At 44.3% G+C, this 26,093-nt stretch overlaps 1 protein-coding gene across 2 annotated transcripts in view; it reads right to left on the bottom strand.

Moving 5' to 3' along the window:
- Window positions 1-755: 755 nt before the first annotated feature.
- pawr (PRKC, apoptosis, WT1, regulator) overlaps window positions 756-26,093 on the bottom strand; it is a 171,068-nt gene continuing 145,730 nt past the window's right edge. For both annotated transcript variants that reach the window (XM_059977574.1, XM_059977572.1), the window contains exons 4-7: window positions 23,890-23,921; window positions 10,960-11,107; window positions 8,911-9,015; window positions 756-5,427 (exon numbers count right to left, since the gene is read on the bottom strand). In XM_059977574.1, the coding sequence (XP_059833557.1) occupies window positions 5,341-5,427; window positions 8,911-9,015; window positions 10,960-11,107; window positions 23,890-23,921 (372 nt within the window). In that variant the 3' untranslated portion in view covers window positions 756-5,340. The remainder of the gene's footprint in view (window positions 5,428-8,910; window positions 9,016-10,959; window positions 11,108-23,889; window positions 23,922-26,093) is intronic.

Raw genomic sequence — 26,093 nt, 5'->3', positions numbered from 1 at the left:
GTATCTCTTTCACCAATCAACTTCCCAGCTCCTTACTTCTCCCCTCCACCTCCCGGTTTCACCTATCACCTTGTGTTTCTCCCTCCCCTCTCCCCCCATCTTATAACTCTACTCATCTTTTTTGTTTCTCCAGTCTTGCCGAAGGGTCTCAGCACGAAACATCGATTGCACTCTTTTCCATAGATGCTGCCTGGTCTGTTGAGTTCCTCCAGCAGTTGTGTGTGTGTTGTTTAGACGTCACCCAACACTTGACCAAGCTTCTACAAATGATCTGTAGGAAGTATCCTGGTCTGGTATAGCAAATTGAATGTACAGGAAGCTCCAGAGAAAGCCCACTCTCTGGCACATCCCTCCCCACCATTGGTAGTATCTACAGGAAGTGCTGCTTCATGAAGGCAACATCTATCATCAAAGATCTCACCATCTGGGCCAGGCCACCTTCTCACAGCTACCATCAGGCTGCAGATACAGAGCCTCAAGTCCCACACCATTCATTTTTTTTTGAACCAGCCAGCAAAAGTTTAACACCATTATCACTTTTCACTGAAATTGTCTTTTTTTTTGTTCCAATTATGTTCTATCTTGTAAATGCTAATTTATGTTTATATTTTATTTGTGAATGTTGCTTATCTGATTCTCCGTATCTGCGATGCTGTGGAAACTAAGTTTTTCATTACACCTGTGCACACACGGACTTGCGCACAATAAACTCACCATTAACTTTAGTGTGAAATAAAAACCAAGAGCAGAACAAGTTTTAGTTGTGACATGCGTCAGAGTTTATTTTGCATAAATCTATCTGCAACAGCACAGTTTTACAATGTACCATTCTTCCTGATGCACTAATCTAACCTAGAAGGAAATCAAATGCATGTCAGAAGTCACAAGAAATAGCAACAGTCAGAACTCATTCCCTGCATTTCTTATGCTGGCCTCTGTAAAGTTCAAAGCTCCAGGCTTTTTAATATTTTTAAGTGGATTCATTGAAAAGACTTTTTTTTTACATTTTCTGCTGTAATCTTGATGCGCTGCAAGCCAACTAACACCAAACGTGATTTATAGCTATGAATATTCTAAGTGTTGTGAAGACAGAAGTGTGCCCTTTATTCGGGCGCCCTCGCTAGATTATGTTATTCCATTCAATTGCAGATCCCACCTCCACAATCTAGTTCGACTGCACCAAAGTCCAGAGGCTGAATTCAGTGACCCGCATCACTAGTTAAGCACACACCAGCCACAGAGAAAACTCCGCCATGGACGGTCCCAAGCCTGGCTGCAAGAGGAGGAGGGCTGGGCATGAGGCTAGCAACCCCATCCCGTAAAAACACAGTGTTACAGAAACACCAACAGGAGCTCCAAAGACCACATCCCTGGGAGAGGAAGGATCTTTGCCTAGACTGGCCCAGGAAAAGCAGCCTATGCCCCAGTAGAAGAACTACAGAGACCTAATCCACACCAAATCTATTTGAAACTGATTCCATCACACAGATTGTTTTTTTCAATCAAACAGAAGACGCAATGCAAGAAATAAAAATGATTAAGAATATGATGGTATTCAAACAGGCAAAGGTATGATAAATAATAGGCCTAGATGGAGCGGAGAGCCAGGGTGGAAGTGGCTAATACCAGGGGTATAATTTTAAGGTGATTGGAGGGAAGTATAGCGGGGATGTTGGGGTAGGTTTTTTTTACACCAAGAGTGGTGAGTATATGGAATGCCCTGCCAGGGGTGGTGGTAGAGGCAGATCTATAAGAAACTCTTAGGTAGCCACATGAATAATAGAAAATTGGAGGATTATGTAGGGGAGAAGAGTTAGATTGACCTTAGCGTAGGTTAAAAGGTCAGTACAACATTGTGGGCCAAAGGGCCTGTATTGTGCTGTAATGTTTATAATGCTATGTTCAGTCATTCCCGATAGGCAGTAATGTACTGTCTGCCTCTTCGTGCACCAACATTCTGCAGTTTTATTTTTTAATGATTACCGAGAAAAAAAACTCTGAAAGACACAATCTCTTTGACCCACTACCTTCAGGAATGATGTCCAGAAGCATCAGGACTGGGTCTGCCAGACTGGGTAAAAGCATCTTCCCACGGGCTGTGAGACTAATGAATGCCCAGCCACCATCAAAACAGTGAGCTGTTTACTGTTTGTTTACCTGTACTACACACCACATGCATATTGAATTATATTTTGTTAACTTGTATATGGTAATATTTAGGTTTAGGTGTTGTGTGAAATATGCTTTGTGGGTGTACCGTGGTCCGGAGGAAAGTTATTTCGATTGGTTGTATATATGCAGTCAGATGACTGTGGGGGACGGGGAGGGGAAGAGGGAGAGGCTGGCACAGTGCATTTCACACCGAGTGACAATGCGAGTTTATTACACTGACATCGCAGCAGGCTGTATCCACACTGCATCTGTTACCAATAAAACAGTCTCACAACACAGTGACAAAACAGCAGGTCGTTAACTCTCCGAAGTCACCGGGAAACCCACAAGCTGACTTTTGAAGTTAGCTTCCTCAACCCAGAGTGAGGAAAGGTGGAGAACAACATGGCCTCTTCATCGGGAGACCTCAGACAATACAGAACACTTCCTCCTCGCTGACATTCAGCAACGATGCACACTTAGCCCACTAATCTACTTCCTCTACGATCATGACTGTGTGGCTGAAAATTCATAGATGACACCACTGGTGTTCGCAGAATCTCACAGATGGTGATAGTTTGGCTGATTGAGTGGTATCACAACTATCCCGTACTCATCATCGATAACACCGAGATTGATTGTGGACTTCACGAAGGGGAGTCAGGAGATCCAACACCAGTCCTCACTGAGAGGCAGTGGTGGCAAGGTTGAGCAGTTTCAAGTTCCTGGGTGTCAGCATCTCAGAGGATCTATCCTGGGTGTAATGGGCACACCAGTGGCTCTACTTCATAAAGAGTTTGAGTCCATTTGGTATGTCAACAGAGACTAGAAATTTTCTACAGATGTATGGTGGAAAGCATCCTACCCGGTTGCATCACCGTCTGGGGCAGAGGCTCCCGTGCACAGGAACGAAAGAGGCTGCGGAGGGTTGTAAACTCAGTCTGCTCTATCACGGGCACAACCCACCCCACCATCGAGGACATCTTCAAGAGGCAATGCCTCGAAAAGGCAGAATGCCTGATCAAGGACCTTCAGCACACAGGAGATGCCCTCTTCACATTATTACCATCGGGGGCAGGGCACAGGAGCCTGAAGACACACACTCAACAATTCAGAAACAACTTCTTCCCCTCCGCCATCAGATTTTTGAATGGTTCAGGAATATCTCAGTATTCCTTTTTTTTTTGCAATATTTATGTTTGCACTTTATTGCTGTTGTGAAGCAACAAAATTCATATTGTATATGACTGATAATAAACCTGATTGTGATTAAGAGATCACTGAATCCTGGGATGAGCTCATGAGGAAAGATTGAGCACGTGGGGCCTACACTCAGGCTTTAAGAGATGATCCTATGGAAACACACACAAGATTCTGAGGATACTGAGAGGTTTATTCCCTTCAGAAGTGAACATAAAACTATGGGCCATGGTGTCAGATGAGGGCATACTGCTTGAGGCAAAGTTCTTCTCAGACACTGCCTGTCAGAAGAAGGTCTTGCCTCAAAATGTTGACTGTCCCTCCACGGATGCTGCCTGACACACTTATTTCCTCCAGCAGTTTGGGGTTTTCTTCCACGCCCACTCTCCAATTCTCAGAGAATGTAGGAATCCTTGAAATATGGAGTCTGCACCATATGTGGAATTCTCCGCCCAATGAAGATGTGGAGGCTAAAAGATTGGGGGTATTTAAAGTGGAGGCAGATAAATATTTGAAAGATTACAATGGTTATTTTCTCTGGAGGCCAAGTAGTGACCTGATAGAAGTGTGCAGACAGCCGAAATCTTTTCCCCCAGGGTTGAAATGTTTAATACTAGAGGATATCTAAGAGGGAAAATTCAAAGTTCAATACTAGATGACAGGGGAGAGTCGGTAAATTCATAGACAATGTTCTACAGCGGGAATGGTGGGTGTCTGCATTGCATTGCCAGGGGTGGTGTTGGAGGCTGATATGCTAGAGGTGTTTAAGGGGCACTTAGGCACGTGAGTGTGCAGAGAATGAACCTTCTGCAGGTAGAAAGGTTTAGTGTCTTTAGTCTAAGTATTTAAAACAATATTGTGGCCTGTTCCTGCCCAGTGCTGTTCCAAGTTCCATGTTCTACCAGGGGATTGAGGCAACGGGAAACAGGAACAGGAGAGGAGACGCGGCCTATGGCAGATCAGCCATAATCATATGGAATGGCGAGATAGAGCGGGCTACTCCTCTGATTTCCTTAGGTGTGTTCAGGGCCTCGGAGGATTTGCGGGGAAATCATTGGTTGCTAGGATCGAGGAGGGAAGTCAAGATGTGGATCAGATCAACCACATTCTTAATGTATAATGGAACAAGCTCAAAAGGCTGACTGGCTCCTCCTGTTGTTTATATTACAACTTCTACCCAATCAGAGAGGACTACAGCATAAAAAAACAGGCTCTTCGGCCCATCTTGTCCATACCAACTGTTATCCTCCCTCGTCCCATTGACCGGCACCGGGACCATAGCCCTCAATACCCCTCCCATCCATGTACCTACCAAGCTTCTTTTAAGTGTTGAAATGGAATGAATTTTGAAAGAGAAATTCTACATCTCCGTGTCGCAGGTTCAGCACAAGACTGATACTACAGGATCAATGCCTTTCAAGGTTCTCGAGCAAAGTACATTTTAACACGCAAAGTTTTGAATACATGAGCCGAGAAAATATTGTGCACATAGAAGTTGTACGGTTTGAGGATTTATCCACATCTTAAAATGAGGGCTTGCTTGCAGCAGTGAAATCTCACTTCTTGGAACCATTTATAGCTTTGACATGCATCCTCCTCTTGTGATGTTTGAACGTAGCAGAAACCGCCATGGGGTGAACTGGACTTGTATTTCATGGATAACAAGACAGCAGCCGTGATTCAACCCGCCGATCTGCTCATAAACAGCTCTGCAACAGAGGTTCTTGCAGGTCATCCAAGGAAATACATCGGGAATTTTATTTAACCCAGCAGGTTCTACAGAAGGTCAATGGAGCCTGATGCAATACATCTGTATGTGATAGAGGACTTTGAAAAGGTGTGTAATATTCTCAACTGAGGGGTGGTGTGAACTTGGGAGTTCTCGTTCACAGTCCGGCCCTTGTATTTCGTTTGCAAAGCGCAGTCCAGGAAGGCAATGTTATCAGTCAGACTGACACGGAGTGGTGTGCTGTAGGAGAAGGCAAACTTCTACCTGGTGAGCTGGCCAACTACTTTCAGCAGTGTCTTGTTTTCTTGCTTCAGCTGGTCATTCTCGTCTTCAATTTCATCCAGATCCTTGAAAGGGAAACAAAGGCAGCATGAGTTTGTGTTAACACACAAAACGCTGGAGGAACTCAGCGGGTCAGGCAACATCAGTGGAGAAGAACAGACAGTCAATGTTTCAAGCTGGACTATTTATTCCCCACAGAGGCTGCCTGACCTGCTGAGCTCCTCACTTTGTGTGAGCTGCTCCAGATTTCCAGCATCTCTTATGTTTATGAGTTTATTATTCAGGGCAGAGAGCAGAAGGAGAAAGGCTCCCAGACTTTATCATTCAGCCACATAGCAAGCACCCACATACTGGAGGAGATTTACAAGTGGCCAATTAACCCACCATGTCTGAGAGGTGGGAGGAAACCAAAGCAACCAGAAGAAAACCACATGGTCATGGGGAGAACTTAATAACTCCACAATGACGGTGCCCGAGACCAGCACTGAGCTCTGGTCCCCAGAGCTGTGAAGCAGTGGCTCTACGTTTGTGTCAATGACCAACATGGTATGAGGATGTGCTGGGGGTAGCTCACAAGTGTCACCACACCAACACAGTAAGCCCACAACTTGGGAACAATAACCCATGTCTTTGGAATGTGGGAGGAAACCAGAGCATCTGGAGGAAAACCATGCAGTCATGGGGAGAGCGTGCAACCTCTTTACAGACAGTGGCTAGAACTGAACCTAGATCGGAGGTGCCATAAAGTGTTCAGATAATTGCTACATGATCGTACTTCCCGAAAGATGTGCCATTTAAAATATCAGACAAAAGACACATAGGGCAGAGGAGGACAAATTTTGGAGATGTTGAATAACTCACAAGCTGTAGGGTTGGAGCACAAAGCTGAGGGTCAGGGCCAATGAGAGAAGAGGTTTGAAAGAAAGGACAATGTGGTGGCTTCAGGGAAAAGTGAGGAAAACTCCAATAGGAGTTAGTAGAAACAAGATGGGTTGAATGGCAGCACAGACAAAATGCTGGAGGAACTCAGCATTTATGGAGGGGAATAAATAGTCAATGCTTCAGGCCAAGAACCTTCATCAGGACTAGAAAGGAAGGGGGCAGAAGCCAGAATAAAAAGATGGAAGCAGAAGAAGGAATAGAAGCTGGCAGGTGATAGGTGAGACCAGGTGAGGAGGTGGGTGGTTGAGGGAGAGGAGATGAAATAAGAAGCTGGCAGGTGATAGGTAAGACCAGGTGAGGAGGAGGGTGGGTGGGTGAGGGAGAGGAGATGAAATAAGAAGCTGGGAGGTGATAGGTGGCAGAGGTAAAAGGCTGAAGAAGGAGGAATCTGATAGGAGAGGACAGTGGACCATGCAAGAAAGGGAAGGGGGGCGGAGGAGAACCAGAAGAAGGTGATGGGCAGGTGAGGAGAAGAGAAGAGGTGTGAGGGGAACCAGAATGGGGGAATGGAAAGAGGAGGAGGGAACGTGAGTGTGGGTGGGTGGGAGGGGAATTATTGGAGGTTAGAGAAAGGGAACAGAAATTTGGGTAAGTACACGGATGGGAAGGGTATGGAGGGCCACGGTCCAAGTGTGCATGTGTCAATGGGACTAGGCAGAATAACAGAACTGCATGAACTAAATGGGCTAAAGGGCCAGTTTCTTTGCTGTACTGCTTCATGACTCTATAACAGGGAAGACCTCCTTGTCCAAGTCTTTGATTTTAAGACAAGCTGCCAGCCTAAACCCTTCTCGTTCAGCAGCTCTTAAGGGTGACTTTTTTTCCCCTCTAGGCTTGTTGCATAACCTAACTGAGATTACTGTGAGCAAGCGTAGGGTGATCAAAAGATCAAAAAGGCCTGATCGCCAAGCTCCTCTGGAAATTCCAGGACTTAGCTTGGCTGTTGAACAAACACATTCTAAAATAGTTTCCTCAGGAGAACTAAGCCCTTGGACCTGCTCTTAATCATTTGAAACACATGGTGCTTGCAAGCGTTAATTTAATGTTTTCAGTCGTACTTTCAGGAGGAATCCTGTTGTCAGGGAGAAACGTCTGTGATCAGCGTACAAGGCTAGACAAGTGAGCACGATTCCAGTCATGTGGCCAATTAAATAGACCCAACAGAGCAAATAATTCCAACTGAGCAGATGTTACTGGGAAAGATTAAATGTTACTTCTCGCATGGGGTTGATACACGATGGGATGTGGATTAAGTTTATTAAGTTTGCAGATCATTCTTTCAGACTGCAGAACCAACAGTAGCACAGCAGCTGGAATAAGACTATAACAGTGCTAGCAACCTGGGTTAAATTCTACCACTGTCTATAAAGAGTTTGTACATTCCCCCCTTGACAGTCTGTGCCTCCTCTGGGTGCTCCAGTTTCCTCCCACATTTTAAAGACGTACAGACTAGTAAGGGTTAGCAAGTTGTGGGCATGCTACGTTGGTGCTGAAAGCATGGTGACGCTTGTGGGCTGCCCACAGCACATCCTCAGACTATGTTGGTCACTGATGCAAACGAAGCATTTCACTGAGTTTGGAATTTCAATGTACATGTGACAAATAAAGCTAATCTAATTTAATCAAATCAAATCTGCAGATGTGGGAATTCCGGAGTAATGCACACACAAAATGCTAGAGGAACTCAGCAGCAGGTCAGGTAACACATCTGGAAATGAATAAATGTTTGATGTTTCAAGCCCTTCATCAGGACTAGAAGGAAAGATGGAAAAAGTTGGGGGGAAGGAAGCCAGGTTGGTGGGAAGGGGTTGGGGGGTGGACTAGAGTAAGAAGAGGAAAAGGGAAAGGGAAAGGGCTGGAGAAAACGGAATCTGATATAGAGGAGAGTGGACCATGGGAGAAAGGGAAGGAGAAGGGGCACCAGGGGGAGATGATAGGCAAGTGAGGAGGTAAGAGGGAGCCAAAGTGGGGAACTGAAGAAGATGAAAGGGGAAGGAGAAGAAATTACTGGATATTAAAGAAATCGATGTTCATGTCATCAGCTTGGAGGCTACCCAGTGGACTATGAGGGGTTGCTCCTCCAACCTCATCATGGCAGTAGGGGAAGCCATGAAGCAGCACACAGGGATTGGAATTAGAATGGTTGCCCATCAGGAAATCCTGCCTTTTGTGGATGGAGCTTGACAAAGTGGTCTCCCAATCTGCTCCAGATCTCACCAATATGGAGAAGGACCCCAACAGATTCACAGGTGAAGTATTGCCTCACCTGTAAGTATTTTTGGGGTCCTGAATGGAGGTGACAGAGGACATGAATCGGTAGGTGTAGCACTTCTTCCACTTGCAACACCTTCCCCCCATTTGGCAGGGATTTATTTGTCTTTTTGTCCCTCCTCATTAACTTCCCTCCTGGCACTTATCCCTACAAGTGATGGCAGAAGAATGAGGCTGAATAGTAAATAATTATCATTCAACCTGAAAGAGTACTAAGTCAGTCATGACAGAACGGGGGAGTAGACTTGATGGGCCAAATGGCCTAATTCTGCTCCAGTATTTTATGGTTTTTATTTGCCCCTTTCCATTCCTTCCAGTCAACCAGTAGTTCTTACTCTGTTAAGAAGGTCGATTTCTTCCTTCAGTTTCCCGATGAGATCATCCCGATCCTGTAGCTGTTTGAGCAGCTTCTGATTTTCTTGCCTCTCCTTGGCGAGTTCCTGTTGAGAGACAGAGATCGCCCATCAACCTTGATGTTGAGTGATTAATCTAACCTCTCCACCTGAATATGGAGCCAGGGAGTCAAGGAGTCATAGGAACACACAGGTCTGACAGCATCTATGGAGAGGAAGAAAGAGTCGACACTTCAGACTGAGATCCACCATAGATGCTGCCTGACCTGCTGAACATCTTCAGCACTTTGTGCCTGTGTGTTGCCCTGGATTTCCACAGATCTCTGGTGCTTGTAGAAAGAGCCCATTCAGCCCACAGTATCCATGCTCACCAGTATGTACCCACCCACACTATTCCCATCTCCCAAGACTTGGCTGGCACCCTTCAATCCCAGGTGATTCAAGTATTTATTCAGACACTTCTTAAAACTCTCCCTGGCAGCGTGCTTCAAATTCTCACCACTCTCCACGTAAGAAAGGTTCCCCAGAAATCCCCTCTAGGCCTCAAAACAGTGAAATAATTCCTTATTCCACTTGCACAGAGTTACTGCATATACTTCCAAAGAGTTCCACCCAGCACTACTAGAATATAGAACCAAGTGTCATTCCCTCTCAAGATGCAAAGTCCAGGTGGAATGTTGCACTGGGAGCTCTGTAACTTGGAAAATACAGGCAGGCAGCATGTTCCAAAGAGGAGAGGGGAGCAGAGGGCGAAACAACCCCCTCTCATTCCCACTCAGCCTCCCCCACCCCCATAGAGCATAGAACACTACAGCACAGTACAGGCCCTGCAGCCATGATGTTGTGCCCAATCTTTTAACCTACTCTGTGATCTAACCCTTCCTACATTTTTCTATTAGCCATGTGCCTTTCTGAGAGCTTCTTAAATGCTCCTAATGTATCAGCCTCTATCACCACCCCTGGCAGTGCATTCCACACACCCACCCCTCTCTAAGCAAAAATCCTATCTCTGACATCCCCCCCTATACTTCTCTCCAATCTCCTTGAAGTTATGCCCCCTTATATTAGCCATTTACACCCTGGGAACAAGTCTGTGTCCATCTACGTGGTGTGTGCCTCTTATCATCTCTATCAAGTCACCCCTCATCCTCCTCCACTCCAAAGAGAAAAACACAAGCTCGCTCAACCTTTCCTCATGAAACCCCCTCCCCGGGCTTATATAGAAACTTGGCTCTGCTAACAGCCACCGGACTCGGTGGTGAGAAAGCCACATTTCTCAAACAATGTACGTCTAGGGTCGGTATGGTTAGAGTCCAACCGAATGGTAAAGCTGGCATGTTTTGGCTAACTGGACCCCGATTTGAGCAAATGCTGTGTAAATACAGCCTATACACAATTATTTGTCAGCAAGAAATAACAGATCCTACACCGCAAATGAATACACATAAAGTGTATTTACTAATTTCAGCTTTATCAACCAGTTATTAAGAGGAAAAGGAACAGAAAATAAAAGGGCTCATTACAATTAAACCAGTCTAAATATGCACATTGTTAGAGCTCGTCTCTTCCAAAAGCTGGGTGTGTCTGTTAATCATGGCACCAAATTCTCTCACCAATCACTTACCATCTTGGACTCCTTCCACTCGCGAAGCATTCCTTGCAATTGCGCCTTCCCATTGGATCGAATCCCACAGCTGTCTCTCCACATCTTCCCCTCTCTCTATCTCCCGCCAAACAGAACATAAACCAGTGTCCTTCACAAATCTCTCTCTGTCCAGCTTTCTCTAGAACCTTCTCTCCAATCCAACATCCTGATTGGCTGACACAACATTCCCAAGCTGAACATCATAGCCCCTTATCTTTAACTGAAACCCAAACACTATCAGCATGTCACAGCTGTTCTACAGAAAGCTACTACATGAAATACCCTACAGCCATTAGCAGTAAAAATCTTAAACTGGGGCATTATACTCATAAGACTTATTTTTTAATCCAGGCAACATCCTGATAAATCTCCTCTGCAGAACATACCTTTTCAAATTCTTCCAATTTCTTCTCTAATGAACCACCATAGCTTGCAGAGTTGCCATAGCGACCATAGCCCATCCTCTCCCCTCGACCAGAGTATCGATTATTGGTTGTGTACGTAGGGATGTCTTCTTCAGGAGCACCCATGGAGCTGAGGAAGAACACAGAACATTAACATTACAGCACAGTACAGGCCATTCAGCCCACAAAGTTGTGCAGACCCTTTAACTGTCTCTGAGATCAATCTTAACAAACGTGCGATTTTAAGCTTGAAGGGAAACAAAAGCTGCAGCAGAATGCCAAGATGATGAGAGCAATTCGATATAGCAAGTACAGGGGAATTAATGAAAAGCATTCAGTGTTCTGTGAATGGTAGGGGAATATATCAGACTCTGTCTCACACATCTAGGTGGCATAGTCCCGTAAAGGTCAGTGTAATGCTTTACAGCACCAGAAACACTGGTTTCATTCCCACCACATTTTAAAGCCGTAAGGGTTAGGATTAGTAAGTTGCTGACATGCACTTGTGGGCTGCCCCAGCACACCCTCGAACTGCATGTTTCAATGTCCATGTGACAAATAAAGATAATATGCAGTAAAGCTAATCTTTAATCTCGCTGCTGTGTCTGCTGCGGTAAAATGGGCCAAACTCTTCCTCCACCTGCAGGGTTGTGGGTTCAGATCTGAGTGTATGTTGAGGTTGACACCATCACCAACACGTAGAAGGGTCAACACACTTCCAGGTGTGCCTTCATTCTGAGCAGAGGACTCCCCCCTCTGGGGGCTACCCATAGCATTGGCCTTCATTGGTCACGGAGCACAGAAGTTGGGATCTTATGTTGCAATGTACCAGATGCTGGATTAGCTTTGTTTGTGAAACGTACATCGAAACATTCAGTGAAATGCACCTTCTGCATCAAATCATATCAGTGAGGATTGTGCTGGTGTCACCATGTTTCCAGCACCAACGTATCATGTCCACAACTCACTAACCCTAAATCTTACGTCTTTGGAATGTGGGAGAAAACTGGAGCACCTGGAAGAAACCCACGGAGTCATGGGTAGAATGTACAGACTCCTTCCAGACAGCAGGGGGAATTGAACCCCGATCGGTGATTGCTGGTGCTGTAAGGTGATTGCAGTAACTGCTACATTGGGGGAAGACTGCGTTCAGTTTTAGTTGCCCTGCTATAGGAAAGTTGCGATCAAGTTGGAAAGGACAGGGAGGCGACTCACAAGCTGTTGCCAAGGCTCAAGGGACTGAGCTGGATGGCACTTCACTGGAGTATAGGAGAATGAGGTGATCTTACAGAGGTATGGAAGATCATGAAGGGCATAGATGGGGTGAATGTGTCTTTTCCCAGAGTTGGGGAATCAAGAACAAGTGAGCACGGGTTGAAGGTAAGAGGGAGATTTAATAGGAACTTGAGGGGTAACTTTTTCACCCAGAAGATGGTTAATACATGGAATAGATTGCCTGAGGAAGTAGTTGAGGCAAGTATATTAAGAACAAACAAAATGCTGAACTCAGCGAGTCAGGCACCATCTATGGAGGGGAATAAACAGATGATGTTTAAAAACATTGTGTTTAGTCCCCTCCATAGATGCCACCTGACCCGAGTTCTCCTATCACTTTGAGTGCTGCTTTTGATTTCCACATCTGTAAAAACTCTTGTGTTTACATTAACAACACCTAACAGAGATGGATATGAAAAGTTCAGAAGGATATGGGCCAAAACAAGGAGATAAATCTGAATAACAAAACACACAAAATGCAGGAGGAACTCAGCAGATCAGGCAGTATCTATGAAAAAGAGCCTGAAACATCGACTGTACTCGTTTCCACAGATGCTGCCTGGCCTGCTGAGTTCCTCCTGCATCTTAAGTGTGTTGCTTTGGATTTCCAGCAGTTGCAGATAAGTTTTCTGGTGTTTATAAATTGGAATAGCATAGATGGGCACTTTGGTCAGCATGGAGCAGTTGGGCAGAAGGGCCTGCTTCTGTGCTGAATGACTCCATGATTTTAAACAGTAATTTTACAGAAGCTAGTCCGGCTGGTGGCGTAGTGGCATCAGTGCCGGACTTTGGAGCGAAGGCTCCCGAGTTTAAAAAAAAACGCTGTCACGACGGTGTCCCGATGACTCCTCTCGGAGTTAAGGGCTTTCTTCTTCTTACAGAAGCTGCTGACACGCTTTGATGTCTTGTTTCCATTGCACCAATGACAATTTTGGCGCTATCATGACACAGGAAGGACTTTAAACTACAAACCCTATTTCCAGAAAAGTTGGGATATTTTCCAAAATGCAATAAAAACAAAAATCTGTGATATGTTAATTCACGTGAACCCCTATTTAACTGACAAAAGTACAAAGAGAAGATTTTCAATAGTTTTACTGACCAACTTAATTGTATTTTGTAAATATACACAAATTTAGAATTTGATGGCTGTAATACACTCAACAAAAGTTGGGACAGAGTTAAAATAAGATTGAAAAGTGCACAGAATATTCGAGTAACACCGGTTTGGAAGACTCCACATTAAGCAGGAATAATTGGTAACAGGTGAGGTATCATGACTGGGTATAAAAGTAGCGTCTATCAAAGGCTCAGTCTTTGCAAGCAAGGATGGGTCGTGGCTCACCACTGCGTGCCAAAATTTGTGAGAGAATTGTTAGTCAGTTCAAAAGGAATATTTCTCAACGCAAGATTGCAGAGAATTTAGGTCTTTCAACATCTACAGTACATAATATTGTGAAAAGATTCAGAGAATTCAGAGACATGTCAGTGCATAAAGGGCAAGGTCGGAAACCACTGTTGAATGTGCGTGATCTTCGAGCCCTCAGGCGGCACTGCCTAAGAAACTGTCATGCTACTGTGACAATTATAGCCACCTGGGCTCGGGAGTACTTCGGAAAACCATTGTCACTTAACACATCCAGAAATGCAACTTGAAACTGTATTACGCAAGGAGAAAGCCATACATCAACTCTATGCAGAAACGCCGGCAAGTTCTCTGGGCCCGAGCTCATCTCAGATGGACCGAAGGACTGTGGAACCGTGTGCTGTGGTCAGATGAGTCCACATTTCAGCTAGTTTTCGGAAAAAACGGGCGTCGACTTCTCTGTGCCAAAGATGAAAACGACCATCCTGATTGTTATCAGCAAAAGGTGCAAAAGCCAGCATCTGTGATGGTATGGGGGCGCATCAGTGCCCACGGCATGGGTGAGTTGCATGTATGTGAAGGTACCATTGACTCTGAGGCGTATATTAGGATTTTAGAGAGACATATGTTGCCATCAAGGCGACGTCTCTTCCCGGGACGTCCATGCTTATTTCAGCAGGACAATGCCAGATCACATTCTGCACGGGCTACAACAGCGTAGCTTTGTAGACACAGAGTGTGTGTGCTTGACTGGCCTGCTGCCAGTCCAGATCTATCGCCTATTGAAAATGTATGGCGCATCATGAAGAGGAGAATCAGACAACGGAGACCACGGACTGTTGAGCAGCTGAAGTCTTACATCAAGCAAGAATGGACAAAATTTCCAATTGCAAATCTACAACAATTAGTACCCTCAATTCCAAAATGATTAAAAAGTGTTATTAAAAGGAAAAATGATGTAACACAATGGTAAACATGCCTCTCTGTCCCAACTTTTGTTGAGTGTGTTGAGCCATCAAATTCTAAATTTGATTATATTTACAAAATACAATTAAGTTGGTCAGTAAAACTATTGAAAATCTTTTCCTTGTACTTTTGTCAGTTAGATAAAGGTTCACGTGAATTAACATAGCACGGATTTTTGTTTTTATTGCATTTTGGAAAACATCCCAACTTTTCTGGAAATGGAGTTTGTAATAATAAGAGAATCACTATAACTCCAGCACCAGGAAGCAAATTAGTTGAGTTTTACTGAACAGGAGAGTCTTTTTGACAGCCAACGTCAGACATGTGAACATTAACCTGAAGGTTCAGAGTGGCCTGGACACTCAGGTTAGAAGAGTAATGCAAGACTTTGCTACGACTCAGCACTTTTTTTTAAAAAAAAGAAGAGTCACTAGTTGTTGCAGTCAGTTCTACCTGATATCACTGGTAACACAAACTGTACAATTAGGTGATGTCACCAACAAAGAATGTTAAATGCAGAATGACTGTGGCTTTTAACTCACTGGGAAACCATACACAAAAATAATTACCTGGCTATGTAATAGTCATCGACTCCTGACTACCTTCTCAAATGGCTCAGCAATGAGCACCGACTGTCGCAATGTGGTCAGGCCATACAACCATAAGACATCGGAGCAAACTTTGACCATTTGGCTTATCAAGTCTGCTCCGCTATTTCATCATGTCTGATCCACTTACCCCCTCAATCCCATTCTCCTGCCTTCCAAGCATAACTTTTCACGCCCTATTTAAGAACCTATTTGCCTCTGCTTTAAATATACCCAATGACCTGGCCTTCACAGCCGCCTGTGGCAATGAAATCCACAGATTCACCAGCCTCTGGCTAAGGAAATTCCTCCTCATCTCTGTTCTAAATGAACATCCCTCTATTCTGAAGCTGTGCCCTCTGGGCCCAGACTCTCCCACTAATAGAATCATCCTCTCTACATCCACTCTTCATAGTCCTTTTAACATTCGATAGGTTTCAATGAGATTTCCCTCTCCCCTCCCCCATTCGTCTAAATTCCAGCAATAACCATTTCATTCCCAGAATCATTCTCGTGAGCCTCCTATGGATCCTCTCCAATGTCAGCACATCCTTTCTTAGATAAGGGGCCCGACACTGCTTACAATACTCCAATTGCAGTCTGACCAATGCTTTATAAAGGCCCAACATTACAACCTTGCTTTTATATCCTAGCGCTCTCAAAATAAATGCTAAATTTGCATTTGCCTTCATCACCATTGACTCAACCAGCAAGTGAACCTTTAGGGAATCCTGCACGAGGATTCTTAAATTCCCTTGCATCTCAGATTTCTGAATTTTCTCCAGGTTTAGAAAATAGTTGACACTTTTATTCCTTCTAACAAAGTGCAAGACCGTACACTTCCCAAAACTGTATTCCATCTGCCACTTCTTTGCCCATTCTCTAATGTTAGTCCTTCTGAAGCCTCCCTGCTTCCTTCACACTACCTGTCTTTTCACCAACCTTTGCACTGCCCACAAACATGACTGCAAAGACAAAGCCATCAATTCCTTCATCCAAATCATTAACATGTAACATAAAAAGCAGCAGTCCTAACACCAGCAGCCATACAGAAAAGGCTCCCTTCGTTCCCAGTATTTGCCTCCTGCCAATAAACCAATCCCCTATCCATGCTAGTATCTAACAACAGTTTCTTCCCCCAAGCTATCAGACTCCTCAATGCCTGAAGCCTTGACTGACACCTCGCCATATTGTCCTGTTTATTTTATTGTAATGCCTGCAGTGTTTTTGTGCACTTTACGTAGTCCTGTGTAGGTCTGTAGTCTAGTGCAGCTTTCTCTGTGTTGTTTTCTTATTGCGTAGTTCAGTCTAGTTTTTGGACTGTGTCATGTAACACCATGGTCCTGAAAAACATTGCCTCATTTTTACTATGTACTGTACCAGCAATTATGGTCAAAATGACAATAAAAGTGACTTGACTTGATAATAACATGGACTCTTATCTTGTTGTTCAGCCTCATGTGTGGCATTTCTGAAAATCCAAGTACCCATCATCCACCAGTTCTCCTTCGTCAATCCTGCTTATTATTTACCCAAAGAATTACAAAAGATTAGTAAGGCAAGATTTTCCTTTAAGGAAACCATGCTAACTTTGATCTATTTTATCATGTGCTTCCAAATACCCTGAAACCACAGCTTTAACGATCGACTCCTACATCTCCCAACCACTGAGGTCAGGTTAACAGGCCTTTCTCCTGCCTCCCTTTAAGTCTTGAAGAGTGTAGTGACATTTGCAATATTTTAGTCCTCTGGACTCAGAATATAGTATTTCTTGGAAAATCATTACTCCACAATCTCTACAGCTACCTCTTTCAGTCTCTGAGGTATTGCCCACTTGGTCCAGGTGACTTACCTACCTTCAGAACTTTCAACTTCCCAAGTACCTTCTCCCTAATAATGGCAACTGCACTCACATCGGCCCCTGACACTCTTAAGCTTCCAGCATACTGCTAGTGTGTCTACAATGAAGACTGATGCAAAATACTTATTCAGTTTGTCCGCCATTTCCTTGTCCCCATTACTATCTCTGCAGCGAGATTTTAAGGCAGTCCAATATCTACTCTTGCCTCTCTTTTACACTTTATGTATCTGAAAAAAACCTTTAGCATCCTCTTTGATATTATTGGCAGCTTACCTTCATATTTTACCTTCTTATTGCTTTTTTAGTTGCCTAATTGTTTTTAAAAGCTTGCTATTCCCCTAGCTTCCCACTAATTTTTGCTCTATTATATGCCCTCCCTTTTGCTTTTATGTTGTACTTGACTTCCCTTGTCAGCCACAGTTGCATCATCCTATGTTAGAGTACTTCTTTTTGGGATGCATCTATCCCTATGCCTTCCGAATTGCTCTCAAAAACTCAATCCATTGCTGTTCTGCCATCATCCCTGCTAGCGTCCCCTTCCAATCAATATTGGCCGGCTACTCTCTCATGCCTCTACAATTCCTTTTACTCCACTGTTATACTGATACATCAGAATTAGCTTCTTCCTCTCAAGTTGTAGGGTGAATTCTATCATATGATGATCACTGTCTCCTAAGAGTTCCTTGACCTTAAGTTCCCTAATCAAATCCAGTTCATTATAGAACACCCAATCCGAAACAGCCTTCCCCCAGATGGGCTCAACCACAAGCTGCTCGACAAAGCCTTCTAATAGGCATTTACAAATTCCCTCTATTGGGATTCAGCACCAACCTGATTTTCTCAATATACTGGAAATCCCCTATTACTATCATAATATTGTCCTTTTGACATGCTTTTTCTATCTGCCATTGTAATTTATACTCCACACTCTGGCTAAGTTTTGGAGGCCTGTATACACGTCTCTCATCACGGTCTTTTTACCCTTGCAGTTTCTCAACTCCACCCTCACGGATTCTACATCTTCCAGTCACTTCTTTCTAAGGATTTGAGTTCAGTCTTTTCTAACAGAACCACCCCACCCCATCTGCCTACCTGTATGACCTTTAGATACAACCTGTATCCTTGGATGTTGAGCTCCCAACTATAATCTTCTTTCAGCCACAAGTTAGTGATGCCCTCAACGTCATACCACCAATCTCTAACTGCGCTACAAAATCTACCTTATTCAAATACAACACCTTCAGCCCTGTATTTGTCCTCCTTATCGATTTTGTCCCCATGTTATTCTGCAACTCATCTCACTAACTGCAGTTTTGTCCTATCATCTGCCTGACCTTCCTGACAAGCCTCACTACATACTACAACTGCTTATGTACCAACTGCCCCATCAATCCAGTTCCCATACCCCTGCCAATTTTGTTTAAGCCCTCCCCAATAGCTTTGGCAAACCTGCCCACAAGGATACTGATCTCCCATGGGTGCAGGTAAAACCCATCAAGTTTATATAGGTCATACCTTCCTCAGAAGAGATTCCAATGATCCAGAAACCTTAAGTCTTGCCCCTGCACAAGTTCCTCAGCCACACATTTATCAACAAATCATCCTATTCTTACCCTCACTGATGCATGGTACAGGCTGCTATCCAGAGATTGCTACCCTGGAAGTCCTGCTTTTCAGCTTTCTAAATAACTCCCTATTATTTTCTCTTCAGGACCACCTCCCTTCTCTTCCCATGCCTTTGGTACCAAAACGTATCATGACTTCTGGCTGCTCACCCTTCCCATTTAGATGCTGAGGACCTGATCCAAGATCTGCCTGACCCTGGCACCTGGAAGGCAACATACCATCAGGAGTCTCTTTCATGTCTACAGAATCTTGAGTCTACACTTCTAACTATGGAACCCCCTGTCACTACCGCAGTCCTCTTCTCTCCCCCTCCCCTTCCCTTCCAAGCCACAGCACTGGACTCAGTGTCAGAGACCTGGTTACCGGAGCTTCCCCCCCCCCACCCCACCCCACCTGGTAGTTCACCCCCCTTAACAGTGTCCAAAGCGGTATACTTATTCTTGAGGGGAATGGCCACAGGGGTACTCTGCGCTGGCAGCCCATTTTCTTTCCCCCTCCTGACAGTCATCCTGCAACCTAGGGGATTATTATCTCCCTGTAGCTCCTAACTATCACCTTCTCATTTTCTATTATGAGGCAAAAATCAGCAAGGGGACAACAACTGGTTTTTGCAGTGCTGGTATTCTCATAGACATAAAATGGTAAACCACTAATTTGTGTGCCTATTCCAGAGATTAATCTGCCTAGTCCCATCAACATGCACCTGGACCTTCCCATCCATGTACATATCCAAACTTATCTTAAATGTTAAAATCAAACCCACATCCACCACTTTGGCTGGCAGCTCATTTCAGACTCTCACCACCCTGAGTTGAAATAGTACACTCTCACATTCCCCTTAAATTTTCCACCTTTCACCCTTAACTGTAGTTACACCAGAAAATGTGCAGGAAGAGTGAAACCAGAAATGATCTCCTTCAGGATTACAGAACAGACTCTGCATTCTTCAAAAGATGTTGATGAACGTCTCAGAGTTATTCAGCAAGGGAACAGACGCCTTGGTCCAACTTGTTCGTGCCAACGAAGATGCCTATCCATTAGCCTGTGCTTGGCCAATGTCCCCCAAGGCCTTTACTATCTATGTTGTTGTTCCTTTCCACGCCTTGTGCCACATCAGGCAGCAACCTCGCCATTTTTGTCTGTTTTTTTACACAGCCGAGTTGTCAGCTTGACATTCAACCCAGCACGGACAAAAGCGTGCAAGGAGCTGGCTGGATTCGAACCCGGGACCACTTGCCTCAAAGTCCTGTGTGGATGCCAGTGCACCAGTGGCTGGCATTTTACTATCCATGTACCTGTTCAAATGTTTTTTTTAAAGATTATAATTACAATCCCAGATCATGGATGAGTGTAGTGGTTATCAAAACGCTATCACAATGCAAGCAACTCAAGGTCAGTTTCTGCCGCTGTCTACAGTAAGTTTGTACGTTCTCTCCATGACCACATGGGTTTCCTCTGGTTTCATCCCTTATTATTTGGGCAAGTAGGTTCATTGGTCACATGGGTGTAACTGGGAAGAAAGTGGGGACAGAAGTAATAGACAGTTTGGTGTAAAAGGCAGTTGACACGCTGACCTTCATCAGTAAGGGCACTGAGTAAAAAAGTTGGGAGCTCATGGTGCAGTTGTACAGTTCAATAGTGTGGTCATACTGGGAGTACTGTGTTCAGAGTTGTTGGAGTACTGTGTTCCCTGTTATAGGAAAAAGTGCATAAACAAGTTACAAGGATGTTGCCAGGAGTTATAAGGAGAGTTTAGACAAGCTAGGACTTTATTCCTTAGAGCATAAGAGACTTATTGAGGTGTATAAAATTATGAGGGCATCGATAAGGTGAAAACACAGTCTTTTTCCCAGGGATGGGCAATGAAGAGCTAAAGGGCATAGGTTTAAATGTGAGGGGAGAGATTTAAGAGAAACCCGAGGAGCAGATTTTTACACAAAGGGTGGTACCTGCATAGAATCAGATGCCAGAGAAAGTGATTGAGGCAGGTACAATAACAATGTTTAAAATGCAGGCAGGTACTTGGATTAGAAAGGTCTGGAAGGTTATAAGCCAAATCCTTGATGGAACATACAGTCAGCATGGTTGGGTGAAGGGCTTGTTTCCATCCTGTATGACTCTATATCTCCATACTGAACTGATGGTTGGACCAAGAGCATAGGAGAATCAAGGAGAAAAAGAGTGAAACTTTGATTAGGGTGGGAACTGACCTTTGGTATGAGAAACACGCAGATACGCAAGAAATATCAGCAGTGTGGGTCAAACTGAATTTAAAATGTTTGACCTAACAACATGAGAACTAAGAGCAGGAGTCGGCCATCTGGTCTGTTGAGCCCACTCCCCCATTCAATAAGATCATGGCTGATCTGGCCGTGGATTCAGTTCCACCTACCTGCCTTTTCCCTCTAACCCTTAATTCCTCTGCTCTGTAACAGCAAAGGCAGTTGCTGTTAAGTTGTGGATGAGGCGGACAAAGTTACAGAAAAATAATACTAATTTTGATTAGTTATGGTAATGCTCAGAATCAGGTTTATTATCACCGGCATGTGACGTGAAATTTGTTAACCTAGCAGCAGCAGTTCAATGCAATACATAATCTAGCAGAGAGTGAAAAATAATAATAAATAAAAACATAATAAACAAGTAAATCAATTCTGTATATTGAATAGATTATTAAAAATGTGCAAAAGCTGAAATACTGCATATTTTTTAAAAAGTGAGGTAGTGTCCAAAGCTTCAAAGTCTATACAGGGATCGGATGGCAGAGGGGAAGAAACTGTTCCTGAATCACTGAGTGTGTGCCTTCAGGCTTCTGTATCTCCGACCTGATGGTAATAGTGAGAAAAGGGCATGCCCTGGATGCTGGAGGTCCTTAATAATGGACACTGCCTTTCTGAGACACCGCTCCCTAAAGATGTCCTGGGTACTTTGTAGGCTACTATCCAAGATAGAGCTGACTAGATTTACAACCTTCTGCAGCTTCTTTCAGACCTGTGCAGTAGCCCCTCCATACCAGACAGTGATGCAGCCTGTCAGAATGCTCTCCACAGTACAACTATAGAAGTTTTTGAGTGTATTTGTTGACATGCCAAATCTCTTCAAACTCCTAATAAAATATAGCCGCTGGCTTGCCATCTTTATGACTACATCAATATGTTGGGACCAGGTTAGATCCTCAGGGATCTTGTCACCCAGGAACTTCAAGCTGCTCACTCTCTCCACTTCTGATCCCTCTGTGAGGACTGGTGTGTTCCTTCATCTTCTATGTAAAGGGGGTTTCTTTTTTTTCTTTGTTACTGTTGGGAAAGGGTTTCTTTGTCTTGTTAAAAGCAGGAATGTTTCTTTGTTGCGAGAGAGTGCTGGGAGAATTGTATTCCTTTGTAAACCAAATGGGGATTAATGTTCTTTCTTCTGTAAGCTTTTGTTGACGGGCTTTTGGGGAGATCGGCGCGAGGGGGTCGAGAGAGAGGACGCAATGCTGTAAACTGGGCGAGGATCGGAGCCGGGAGATACTCCGAGGAGGGGGGATGAAGCTAGAAGTGCTTGGATGACCACTCGGAGGGTCCTGAGCTGCGAGTCGAGGAGTTCGGAGGGGATCGAATGGTGGCCAGAAGACTTCAGAAATTGAGCTCCAACGGTTGTGCAGGAAGTGGTTTGGACTTTGATAAGTTTGGCACCTTTTCTTTATTTTTCTCTTCATATATACTGTATCGCTATTAATCACTTAGTTATAGTAACCTTTATAAATTGTACTCATTTAATCGCATATGGTGTACTGTCTGGTTTTGGGCGAGGCGGGGACATCACACAGCATCCACACCAGCTGATTACCCAGTCTGGCGGGGCCGAAGGCTGCTCCCCCTAGACGAGAACGAGCTGAGCGAGCCTGAGGCAACCCAGGGGGTTACATCTAAATTACATGAACATGTTTATTCTAGAATGGTGGTGAATATTGGTAGCTCAGGTTGGTGTTTGATGTTGTCATTATGTTCCTGAAAACACAAATGGACGGTACAGAGTCATGATTCAATATCGTTGATCTCGGTACATGAACACCACTTTAACTGGGACACCATGGAGCCTCTGGCGCAGGCAAACATGACAAAGGCACGAGAATTTTTAGAAGCGTGGTTATCTTCCAATAACACTATAAACACACATATTGAAATAGAACCCCTAACAGCCAAAGAAACATGAACCAATAGAATTCAAAGGTCAACTGAAGAGGTAGCCAATCAGGATGAGGCAAGCGAATGGGGGCCTACATAAACGCGAGCACCAACATCTGCGCACTGAGGATGTCACCTCGACTGGAGATGTCTGTAAGCTAATTGCCAAGCACGAAGAACACCACAACATCAAATATTTTATTCCGTTCCAAAGCAAATAACTTGTGCCATTTTGTTCTACCAACTGATTCAATTTATTTTTAATTACCCATTGCTTTGTTCACTGCATTGACTGCTTCACCCTGGGGAGATTACTGGTTTGGTTTATGGAGTCTGCTGGGAGAACAGGGTGAACAGCCCAAGGGTTGGACGAGATTCAGTCCGGAGACCCTGGGAGGAGAAGGTTCTGGAATGTCCTAGTGGGAGGGTGGAGACTAGAGGTAATGAAAATCCTAGGACCTAGGAATGGGTGGGGGAGGTCAGGAAGAGCCCTGGAATAGTCAGGGGAGAAGGTGGAGAGGGAGCGAAGGTCCCGGGAATGGGGGCGGTGGGGTGGAGACAATAATCCAAGAATTTAAGAACAGGCAGGAGGTTGGAGGCAGTGGAGTAAGGAGGATGCAATCATTCCAGAAAGGCAAGAGTGGACTCTGGGGGTGGGTGAAGAGAATGGGGAATGAAGATCAAAGGATCTTGAAATAGCCTGGAGAGAAGGGGATAAATGAAGAAACAAGAACCTGGGAATGAGCAGGAGTGGGGAGGCAAGGAAGATCCAAGGATCCCAGAATGGTCAGGCTTAAAGGTGGAGGCTCTGGGAGATAGGGATGGAGAGGACCTGGAAATAGCTGGGAGGGAAGGAAGGGAAGGGAATGAAGGGAGGTCCAAGGACCCAGGAACAGGTGAGAGGAAGATGGAGGCATTGGGAGCTGTGTAAGAGAAGGGTGGAGGGCCAGGAATGGTCAAACTATCTAGTCAACTATGTTAAAGGTTTGATAGTGCAGCACACCTTGATTTAGGTCTGAATTAGCCAACACAACTGGTAGACCAGAAAAACAATATCCTTACCTTTTCCATCGACTTGTAGTTCTAGAAGTTTCCTAAAAAGAGAAACAAAGGTAAGATTTACTGAATTATCTCAGACACTTCACACTCACTACCCACCCAAAGGCTTGAATTACTTGATCAGTACTACAGCATTTCCATCATAGGTACAACCTTCCCACCATCTCAGGAAGATGACACCCACGATCAGCCCCACCATCCATGTTATGCTCTCTTTTTGATGCTGTCATCGGGCAGGAGGTCCAGGCAACTGGAGAGTCCACACCTCAAGGTTCAACAACACTTTCTCCCCCGATGCCATGTACCCACCTCGAAAACCCGAACAATACATCAGACTATAATTTTATTTCCTGTCTCTCATATTGAGACAGTTGCTATGTTTATTTTGGATTTTTTTTTTCACTTATAAGTTACATATAATTTACATGAACATATTAAGTTTGTCTGATTGAGCACGTCTACAAGGAGTGCTGTCACAGGAAAGCAGCATCCATCATCAGGGACCCCCACCACCCGGGCCATGCCCTTTCCTTGATGCTGCCATCAGGAAGGAGGTACAGGAGCCTCAGGACCCACACAACCAGGTTCAGGAACATATGGCTCCTCAACCAGAGGGAAAAATTTCACTCAATTTCACTCAGCCCAGCACTGAACTGGTTCCACAATCTACGGACTCACTTTAGCTCAGGTTCTCGACATTTATTGCTTTTTTTTTCCTTTTTGTATTTGCATAGTTTGCTGCCTTTTCCACATTAGTTACCTGTCTTGTTGTGAGTGTTGTGTTTCTTTTGTACTTACTGTAAATGCCCGCAACAAAATGAATCTCAGGTTTGTATAATGGTGAAATATATGTACTTCTGATAATAAATTTACTTTGAACATTGTCTTGTAATGTACTGTGCTGCTGCTACAAAAAGAGGCAACTTCCATGGCATTTCTTCGCTGGGCACACTTCTGAGAATAAATAGCAATCAACATGTCTGTCCACGGCCTCCACTATTGCCGTTATGGGGCCAAACACAGGCTGAGACTGGCACTGTGAAACAATTGCTCAGTAGTAGAGAAGATGGAAGAAAATCAGTCATGATTGAATGGCACACCAGACTTGATGGACTAATTCTGCTCCTATATTTTATGGTCTTATTTTAAAACAATACCCACTATGGATAACCAAGAAAAACTCAAGGTGTAACTGATCTGAGATTTGAAGGATTGAACTCTAATTGAAGTTCCTTCCCAATTTATACAAATGTATAAAACTGTGGATCAGATTACCAGCATTTTAAGATCCCTGATATCTATTACTCAGTGTGCAAAACACCTCACATGAGATTCAAACCCTCAACCTCCCAAACAAAAACATCTGGAGGAGATCGTGTGAAGCCAATAATGTTTTACAAGAAAAGGTCAGAAAATGCTCTGTGTTGCCAAGAAAGTTAAAAAGCCATATGGTGCATTGGCCTTCATTAGTCAGGGGATTACGTTCAAGAGCCACGAGTTAATGTTGCAGCTCTATAAACTGTTTTGATACACTTGCAGCATTGTGTTCATTTCTGGTCACTGCAGTACAGGAATAATTGGAAGCTTTAAAGAGGGTGCAGGGGAGGCTGACCAAGATGCCGCCTGGATTAGAAAACATCTCTCAAGAAGAAAGGTTGAGCAAGCTAGGCCCTTTCCCTTTGGAATGACAGAGAATGAGTGACAACTTACAAGAGCTGTACAAGATGTTGAGACATAGATAGAGTGGACAGCCAGGGCAGCACTGGCCAATACCTGAGGACATCCTTTTAAGGCAAATGGAGGAAAATTTAGGGGATATAATAGATGTAGGTTTTCACAGAGAATGGGGGGGGGGGGTGTCCCTGAAATGCACTGGTGAGGTGGTGATAGAGGCTGATAGAACAGGGACATCACGTTTCAGATTCCGATTCATTTATTTATCAGACATGCATTGAAACATTTGCACTAACGATCAACACAACCTATATTGATAATATGGGGGCAAAGCCACAAGAGTCACCACACAGCCAAGCGCAGACATAGCAAGTCCACAATGCTCAGCAGAACAACACAGGATACAACACAACACAACACAGGACACAACATACAATAAAACAACAACAGCAAAGCAAGCTCCATTCCTCCATCCTCCCATCAAAGATACTCTTAAATAGGCACTTGGATGAAAGAAAAATGAGGGGGATGGA

The sequence above is a fragment of the Hypanus sabinus genome, chromosome 8, assembly GCF_030144855.1.
Source record: "Hypanus sabinus isolate sHypSab1 chromosome 8, sHypSab1.hap1, whole genome shotgun sequence".
Lineage (NCBI taxonomy): Eukaryota > Metazoa > Chordata > Chondrichthyes > Myliobatiformes > Dasyatidae > Hypanus > Hypanus sabinus.
This window is presented reverse-complemented; position numbering and strand designations above follow the sequence as displayed.